Here is a 9,738-nt window from a genome sequence, read left to right as displayed (position 1 = left end):
GAGCTTTGTACATGTCTGAATTAAACTGATTATTGTATTCTATTGGGGGAAAAAACTGAATAATTGCCTTACATAGAAGATTACTGCTTTCTTTGTGCTACTAAAATCTGGAAGCCACGTCCAAAATCTGGAAGCCACATCCAAAGTTTGCATCTAATCTAGTTTTGGGTGATTCTGCAGTTGTCTGCAAACTTAGTAAAAATGAAAGTGTGCACATAAGTGTGATCTCCAATAACCTTTTGTGCTTTTGTTTTCAGGCCTTTGCGCATTGAAGATTGATCTGCAGGACACACAATGGCAGTGAAATATACTGCTCAAAAAAATAAAGGAAACACAAACGTATAGGATCCTATATGTTTGTGTTCTCTTTTATTTTTTTGAGCAGTATACATTTTTCACAAGAAACAAAACATACTTTCCTCTGGCTAGTTTACAGGTGTTTCACCTCTTATTAAATTGGATTTTTAAATTATTAAAATCTAGTTTATAGGAAGCAACATAAACTGTTATAAATAACTAATATTTTAGAGGAGAATAATGTCGCAGGACGCAGAAGAATCAGAAGAACCTCCTAAAATGAAAATGGTCATCTGATCCATATGCAGCATTTCTTCTAGGAATAGGCCAGTGATGGCAAACCTTTTAGAGACCGAGTGCCCAAACTGCAACCCAAAATCCACTTATGCATCGTCGGGTGTCGGGTGGGAGTGGCCCATTGGCTGGGTGTGACCAATCGGGTGGGTGTGGCTGCGGTGGTAACGGCAGACTGGGTGGGACTAAAAAGTTCAATCCATTCCAACTTTGCAAGATCTTTTTTTTCCCCCGTGAGAAGTTGAAATTGACTGATTGATTGAACCTTTTTTTTTGCACACAGTGGCGGAGGCCTAAAGTGAAAAGCTTTTATAAAACCCAACTGAAGGCCTAGGACTGGGGCGACGGCGCGCGTGCCCACAGAGAGGGCTCTGAGTGCCGTCTCTGGCACCCGTGCCGTAGGTTCGCCACTACTGGAATAGGCTGTGTTCATCAAGGATTGTTGAATCTGTTCCTCCCATTAGACTGCAGGAAGAACAACTTTTAGCTCCCTCATTAGAAAATGCCTGAACTTCCCAAATAATTGAATAGCATCTATTTCATGTAATCACCATTCTGCAACACTATGATATCAAACAGACCAGGTCTTAGTGCCTTAGAATCAAAGATAGCCCAGATGTTGGGCAGCTTCTGAACCCAACACCATTTGGTCTTGCTGGGATTCAGCCAAAACTGTTCCTCCCTATCCAATTCTAATGGCCTCCAGACATCAGAACAGGACGCCAGTAATATTTCCTGTTCAGCCTATACGATATGGAGAACATTATGGGTACATAAACTGCATCTTCATATTCCAAGTCTGGAAAAAGCTCATTGAATTCGAAGAATAACATTAAGCCAGAAAGCTTTGTTTTATTTGCTGAACTATCTGCTAACTAGATAAATTAAGGAAAGCCAAACTTGCATTGTTACTTATAGCCACATTTTTATTGTTTATTTTGTACTCAACAAAATTAATAAATACATTATCTAAGATACAATAGGCTTTTTTTCATTTCACCTATGAAAAAATAATGCTTTCAATTTTTTTTTCACATTTTAAAACCTGTCATGTTATTTTATTTGTAAAAGAAAATGTGAGAAGAGTGTAGTGATGGCTGAATATACAGAATGTCCATTTAGGAATTACATTTACAAGAACCTGATACAGAAGCCTATATTTTGCCCCTATAATTAATAGTTCTCTGCAATAATATTTAAACCAACAGGTTTAAACAAAAAACACACCCCTGTGGCCCCTCCCTGTAGAGCAGTGAGGTGTTTACTTTTCAAGTATTGAATCAGTAAAATGTACGATTCTTTGCTGATTTTACAGTGTGCCTTTTAAAACTACCCATCTTCAAAACAAGACAAAACCAACAGGCTCATTATCTCAATCATCCTGTTACTGTTAATCTAGTTACCCTTTTCTTCAAGAATGCTGAAAATATCAGTTATGCTACGTGAAGCAATTTTTGAAACAGAAGACACAATTCTTCCCTAGTAGTGAGTTCTATTGATAGAAAGGCAATCCAAATCTATTTCCAATATATTCTACCTGTTGTCTTAAAAAAAAAAAAAGAAAGAAAGCATCCAAGAAATGTTTAGAAAATTCAAGAGTGACAAAAATATAACACTCCTTCATAGCATGGAAGGAATCCCATTGGCTTCAGAGGCCTTTTCTTCGCCTTTGATGATTCATGAAGAGATGTCAGACAACTTCTGCAAAGGAAAGCCAATGAAGAAAATATTAGCAACAGTTCCTACCCAAAAGAACAAACAGTCCTGTCATGGATGATGATCATGATGATGGGAGATGACTTGGATCTTATTAGTTCCAATGACTGGAACTGCATGTAAAAAGGTCTCATGAGTGGAACAGGAGAAATAATATCTGCCAATTCCTGTTCCTCTGAAGCTCTCCTATATGTTCTGAACACCTGCTGAAAGAGTTGAAACAGCAGGAGGTTGTGCTAGGCCTGCAGGGAGAAGGGGAAATTGGCAAAAAACATCACTCGTTCTGTCCTTCTGCTGGTAATGCCACCAATGGATCAGAGTGGCTTCCTTTCGTGGGACAATAGCAATGCCACCTAGACTTATATACCACTTCACATTGTTTTACAGCCCTCTCTAAGCGGTTTAGAGACAGCATATTGCCCCCCACAATCTGGATCCTCATTTTTCCATCGGAAGGATGGAAGGCTGAGTCAACCTTGAGTCAGACAAGATTGAACTTCTGAAGTGAGCAGTGAGTTAGCCTGCAGTACTGCATTCTAACTGCTGCACCACCACGATAATTCAAGATCCATGCACCAATTATTAAATGCAGAAATAGTTCCATTCTATGGTAACCTCACATAAACTGAACAAAGTTCCTGTTACCTAGAGTTCTGAACCTGAATAGAAAATTTTCACGAAATACCTGACCTTATAATGAAGAAAACTCTGCACATGTCGAAATCACTATTTTTATATATCTGTTACAGAAGCCTTGCTTTTTCCTACTTTTATTAAAAGTCTATTTATCCTTTAAGAAACTTGCTTTTTTATCAGAAATAAATTTTATAACAAACAATTTTTTAAATAAATAATTTTGTTTGAAATTCAGATCTGTGCCCTCTCCTACAAGCCAAGTGCAATTAATAATCAAGCTTCTGTCTCTCTGTCCCATTCCAGGTGCAGGTTGATCTAAGAACCAGGATTAATATGTTTACTGCAGATTTTATAACTCTTTATTCCTTGCTCTTAACACACTCAAATGAGGCATTTGCTAGATTCGTTCCAGGGTGTGCAGGTTAGAAGGTTTACAGTAAACATTACCTGTTGTCTGAGGCGTTTGAACATTGTCTACCTGAGGCAATGACCCTCGTGCCCCATTCTCTTCAAAGGCCAAGATGGGAGTCAAAGGAATGTCAGAACTATCTTTCTCTTCAGGACTCATGGCATCTAATCTGGGAGGTTTTTTTCCCATGGGTAAACTGATGAGCTCTTCAAAGTTTTCATCCTGAGTAGATACTCCATTTTCATTTGGATGTTTTCGTGGGTTGAGATTACTGAAATACATTGACAGGTAACATAAATTAACTGATAACAAGCCAGATGTTTATAGGAAAATATATGACTATTTTAATCCATTGCTTTTTAAATTATATCTGAATTTATTGTAGACTTAGTTTCCTCTACCAGATACATTTAGCTCATGATGCACAAAAATTTAAGTAATGTTTTGGAAACACCATCTGTATTCAACTTCATCTTGCATTTTATTGATGGAGATAGCACTACCCATATGGATTAATACTAACAGGAGGTGTTCTTAAGTCAATTGACACACCAACCAAACTTTGGCAGGTGGTAAGATTTTTCTTCACATATTAAACTTCAGTGAGTTCACATTCATAAATAATATAATAAAATTAAATAATTGGATCTTTATATTGTTGCTCCTGATGGTTGTTAGACTTAACTTTGAATAGCATGTTTGTATTATCAAACAAAACTGGTATTATTTAGTCAATGTACAAATTATTCTTGAATTACCGTACTAAATGCCAAGAAAAACTGTGTAATTCTGAATGCAAATATTGCCAAAATATTTTCAAAAATAGTAAAAAATGCAACAAATAGAAAACCTAAAGAGTAAGTTATACTATAAGTTGAAGTTGGTGCCTTCTTCCACATCTTTAAGCCCTCTTCTGCAAAATTTCCTGATATGCTGCCTAATAAAATTGTGACAGAATTTTTATTTATTTATTTGATTTTTTTTAATCCTACCTTTATTATTTTATAATAGTAAATCAAGATGGTGAACAAATATAAGACCTCTTTTTCCTCCTATTTTTCTCTGCCAAGTGGGTTGGGTTGACAAACTTATCAAGAAACACAAGAAAGGTTTGGATATATAAAGAATTTTCCCTTTTGTTTTTTATTTCATGATGCTATAAAGCAGTGATGGCGAACCTTTTAGAGACTGAGTGCCAAAACTGCAACCGAAAACCCACTTATGCATCGTTGGGTGCCGGGTGGGTGTGGCCCATTGGGTGGGTGTGGCCCATTGGGTGGGCGTGGCTGCGATGGTAAAGGCAGACTGGGTGGGACTAAAAAGTTCAATCAATTTCAACTTTGCAAGATCTTTTTCCGCGAGAAGTTGAAATTGACTGATTGATTGAACCTTTGATTGAACCTTTTTTTTTTTTTACACACAGTGGCGGAGGCCTAAAGCGAAAAGGTTTTATAAAACCCAGCTGAAGGCCTAGGATTGGGGTGATGGCGTGCGTGCCCACAGAGAGGGCTCTGAGTGCCACCTCTGGCACCCGTGCCATAGGTTTGCCACCACTGCTATAAAGGTTGTTAAAACACTGAGGCGATACTAAGTCTCATGTGAAAAACAATATTTTCTGTATATTGAAAAGCAGATATCAAATCTATGCAACTATTCTGTCACCTGGGACACCTTTCCCCCCAATAATACAGACGGATAAGGGCTTTATTTCTTGTCAATTTTTAAATAATATGATCTTAGTTCCCAAATACCAATGCTTTCAAATGATTTATTTGCTTATTTTGGGGGCTTACTGAGAAACAATATGTATGATACAGTAAAACATTTTGACACTAAATGTTTCCCTGGATATTTTGTGAGAAATAATACATGACTGAAACAGTAAACATCTACAGATAAGGGAAATAATTAAATTTAATATAAGTTTATCTTATGCAGAAAAAATTTCTAAAACTCACCCATGAATTTTTGCTCTATAGTAGGATCATGTTTGGGTAGGGATTAAGGACCAAGGTTAGACACCAGGAGATGGGTTTCTAATCTATCTAGGTAGATCTAGTCCTGCCTTAGGCACAAAGCCAGCTGAGTCATTTTGGGCCAGTCACTTTCTATGGCAAATCACTTCTGAAAATCCTGGCCAAGAACACTGAAGGGGACATTCCAGGAACGTTCTGAGAACTGAACACAATTGAACAGAAGGAGGGGGGGAAAAGATCACGTTTCTTACCTGTCTAAATTTACTCTGGACTGGTGAGAAATGAGCACAGGTGTATGAACTACTATTTCCCCATTGCGTGGAGTTTCTGCCATACACTGAACCTGAGAACCCATTACAGGGCTTAACGGAGATGTAGGGCCACTCACTGCTGGAAGGAAAACAAACTGGTCTGTAAAGCCGTATTCATTTAATGTAACAGAAAGGAGAACATAAGATTCCATAGAGAAACACAGATTTTCAAAACTCTACTCCCCTCTATGTCCCCTCCCCTACATGGGGGGGGGGTAAGCAATAAGCGGTCATCAATCTGAAGTAGACCATTCTGAGAAGTGGTCTTTTGGAGTGTTGTTGCATGCTATCCTAAATACAGTGTTCACTACTGTTGGGGAGAAATAGGAAGGGATCCTGGGCAGATGCTGCTTGCCAGTAAAAATAATAGTGAACCAGATAAATCAGTGGTGGCGAACCTATGGACACGTCCCAGAGATGGCACTCAGAGCCCTCTCTGTTGGCACGCGCGCCACCGCCACCAGCAGCAGGTCCATCAGGCTACCACCGCCACGCGGAGCAGGGTGGGGCTGCCCAGCACAAAGGAGGCGAAGCGGTAGACTAGCAAGCTCGAGTAGAGATGATAGAGCAGAGGTCACCAACCATTGATGATTTGGTGTACTGGAAAAAAAAGGAGGGGAAAGCATTTTACATGTGTGCATGCGTGCATGGGGCCATGAGCATGGACGCACTGCAAATGGGGCTGGGCTAGTCCCTGCGTGATACTCACTAGCCCTGGCCTGTTCTTGCGTGGTGCAGCACCTTGTATCTATACCCCGCAGCGCAGCAGTGGCCATTTTTGCACCCCTGTTTTTTGCGTGCCAGAGGCAGCACTCAGAGGTGTCTCCCTGCCCCCCCCCAGGGCACCACAATGCTGATGCAGCCCTGGCACTTTGCGATAAATAAGTGGAGTTTGGGTTGCGGTTTGGGCACCTGGTCTCTAAAAGGTTCGCCATCACTGAGCTAGATTAATCGTTTGATTAACTTCCTATGCCTATTTCTTAATAAAGAATGATCCTAAGGCAAGAGCAAAGAGAAATTAAAGAGATCTGGTCCAACCTGAAATCTGAAAAATTGATTCCCTTTTAGTATTAATGAAAAATGCAATACCCAACTAAGAACAAGTTCATTTTATAATAGCCTTTTATAAAATACTTCCTTTTACACCTTGTTTGCTCAGAAATCATACCAGGTAAATAGTGAGCTGACATTTCAATTGTTTCATAAAAAGGAACTAAGGATTTTATTTCAGTAGTCCAATTATAAACAATACTGTGTAATCTAGATCAGAAAATGATATATCACCGAGCATTTTGTCTTAATGAATAAAAGCAACCTAACTAATGATCTAGAACTTGATTAATTTATCACTGAAAAATTAATCAAAGCTCTAATATGTTCCATTTTGTATATAATTATACTCACAATGGAATAATATGCCATTACAAGGATTTAAATGTCAAATCACTGACTTTTCATTGAATACAACCAGGTTATTAATGTTTAAATGATTTATTACTTAGTTCTTTCTTATCCATGCTCTGAGTAAGTTTCAGTGTTAAACTAAATGCACATCAAAAGCCATACCTATTTCTTTAGCTATCACTCCATTCTGTTGGTCATCTGATTTCTATAAAATAAATAAGATTTTATGTAAACATCCATTCTAGAAGAACAAAATTATAGAAATATATTTCTGAAAGTTCCATACATGCCTTCTCTGCAGGTTCTGATCGCCTAGTTCTTTTCATAATTTCCTCAAGACGCTACATAATGAAGAAAAAGAATACTTATAATGAACATCTTCCAGATTTATCTATAGTTTATAATACTTATTAATTTATTTTACAATTTATGGGCCACCCCAATGGGGGAAAAAAAACTCTGGGTAGGTTATAATATGGTAAGGATATGAAAAATCCCCCAAGATGGATGCTGATAACTGTTGGTTAATTAAACCTGGAAAAATCAAACTTTCAATTATCTTCTAGATGACTTGAGGGAGGAAGCTTTATAAACCTTTGGTGCTAAAGAGTTCCAAAGTGTGGGAGCTGCTACAAAGAAGAACTATCATCTTCTCCATGTTCCCTTAACTTCAGATAAAGAGGTAAGTCTTAACAGGCCTTTCTAAGATGTTTTCACTGGAGAGCAGGTTTAGATATATTAACCATGAACACACTATGTGCAATCCCAAATCTGTCTCCAATATATGCTGTAGTTACTTCGCCACTGCCACTGCTTCCTCCACCAGCTGTTGGAAAAGGTGGTGGCCTGCAACAATTTTTTACAAAATGAGCTACTCATCCTCCTTGGAATCAGCTGGAGGAGGAAGCATCAACAAGAGCAGCATAGGTAGTCAGTGAGCAAATGAACAAACATCCTCTTCATAAGCTTTCTGGAACCCTTGCCTTTTTCAGAAATCAGATCAACTTACATTTGTTCCCTCCCTCCTCCAATCCATTATTGTCTTCTCCACTTTAAGTAAACACTTTTTATTCCCAAACATGTGAGACTGGAGCCAAAAGAAAGAAGAGGCAATGGAAGTTTGCCTATGACCAGTGATGGGATTCAAACATGTGAACAACTGGTTCTCTGTATGGATGCCGCTTCCGGAAGTGCATTTTGGGCCTGGGCAACAAAAAATTAGCTACCAGTTCTGCCGAAGTGGTGCGAACTGGCTGAATCCACCACTGCCTATGATATATATACCAATCTACTCTATATCAATATGTATATTATTAAAGAGATAACTCGAAGCTTAGCCATCACATCATGAACCTCTTTGGGGAAAGTTCTCTATAAGCTTGTGATCATACACGAAGGCAAGAGGCTATCTGATTCTTGTAGATTCCTGTAGGTTCTTCCCATGATTTGGAAGCTTGGCTGCAATAGGCTCTAAATCAGAAAAGACTCCCCTTCATAGATGCTTCTGTTGAGCAGGCATGTGCAAAAATCCAAAAGTGGCATTATAAACAGCAAATGTAATTGTGATTTCAATTGCATGGAAGAAAATGCTTCCAAAGGGTTTCTGAATCTATTTTAGTCCTAAAGTTAAGTCCTCAGAAGTGAGTGGGTTACTTGCCACATGAAAATGCACATGCGCTTGTCTGCAAGAACTGATTTCTATTACCTTCTTTCTTTCTAAGCGTTCTTGTTCTTCTTTTTGGAAATGCTTTTCACGCTCCAGTCGGATCTGGTCTTCTCGTAACCGAGTTTCCTTTTCCTTCTAAATTATGGCACCAAAAAAAGAAAATATAGGCATTGATGATAATATGGTAATCAATATATTTTATTCAGTTACTTTCACTTTTGCTTTCAATTGCTGTTATCCTAGAACCTTGGCTCTTTTATGACTCGTGGACTTCAACTCCCAGAATTCCTGAGCCAGCATGGCTGGCTCAGGAATTCTGGGAGTTGAAGTCCACGAGTCATAAAAGAGCCAAGGTTGCCTATGCCTGTCCTAGAAGGACAGGCTAAGAGGCTGCATAGACCCAATATAATGGCAAAATATATCTTTTGTATCCAAAGAGCAGCTTCTTTTATAATTGCAAATGAATTGACAATTTAATTACTTCTCTGTAGTGCAAACACATTTTGAAAAGGTGATGGGATTCTAAATTAAAAACTGTGTAACTTATGTACCTTCACTCCATAAAATTGGAATACCAGTATTTCTTGATTACTTCAACAATCATTAGCTTTTCTGATTGCACATAATCTGTTACTGTTCATGACTTTACGTAAGGTATAAATTAAGTGCTCCCTTTTCTATTTTGCATGATATATTAGGGAAGTATGCATCATATGTTTAAGGCCCAAATCACAAATATTAATGGCATTTTTGTATCTAACCTGCAGGATGCATTCAAATGCAAAGTATAACAGCAGCTGGCAATGTACATAATTAACAAGATCAGAAGAAGCATGAAGAGGAAAATTAATGCTTTGCAATCCTAATAAAAATCTTCTAAAAAAAAAAAACTTCCAGGGAGGGGAGGGAATTTCATGAATGTCATTTGCATTGAAAAACAGCATGCAAATTCGATCAAAAAGTACATTCAACTTCAGAAAGAACAGATCCTAAATATATGGACAGAAGGAAGGAAATATTGTATAACTT

General features: G+C 38.1%; 1 protein-coding gene across 11 annotated transcripts in view; it reads right to left on the bottom strand.

The window, feature by feature from the left end:
- Positions 1 to 1,496: 1,496 nt before the first annotated feature.
- MAP7 (microtubule associated protein 7) overlaps positions 1,497 to 9,738 on the bottom strand; it is a 103,765-nt gene continuing 95,523 nt past the window's right edge. For 9 of the 11 annotated variants that reach the window (XM_039323229.1, XM_039323204.1, XM_039323176.1 and 6 more), the window contains 6 exons: positions 8,749 to 8,844; positions 7,334 to 7,384; positions 7,206 to 7,248; positions 5,580 to 5,718; positions 3,391 to 3,623; positions 1,497 to 2,292 (listed from right to left, as the gene is read on the bottom strand). In XM_039323229.1, coding sequence (XP_039179163.1) covers positions 2,282 to 2,292; positions 3,391 to 3,623; positions 5,580 to 5,718; positions 7,206 to 7,248; positions 7,334 to 7,384; positions 8,749 to 8,844 — 573 coding nt within the window. In that variant the 3' untranslated portion in view covers positions 1,497 to 2,281. The remainder of the gene's footprint in view (positions 2,293 to 3,390; positions 3,624 to 5,579; positions 5,719 to 7,205; positions 7,249 to 7,333; positions 7,385 to 8,748; positions 8,845 to 9,738) is intronic. The other 2 variants (XM_039323186.1, XM_039323248.1) reach the window with 1 other exon arrangement.

The sequence above is a fragment of the Crotalus tigris genome, unplaced genomic scaffold (genome assembly GCF_016545835.1).
Source record: "Crotalus tigris isolate CLP2741 ecotype Arizona unplaced genomic scaffold, ASM1654583v1 scf7180000017611.44802233496:7321179, whole genome shotgun sequence".
In the NCBI taxonomy this organism is placed as follows: Eukaryota; Metazoa; Chordata; class Lepidosauria; order Squamata; family Viperidae; genus Crotalus; species Crotalus tigris.
The sequence above is the reverse complement of the archived record's forward strand: the minus strand, read 5'-3'. Positions and strand labels throughout refer to the sequence as shown.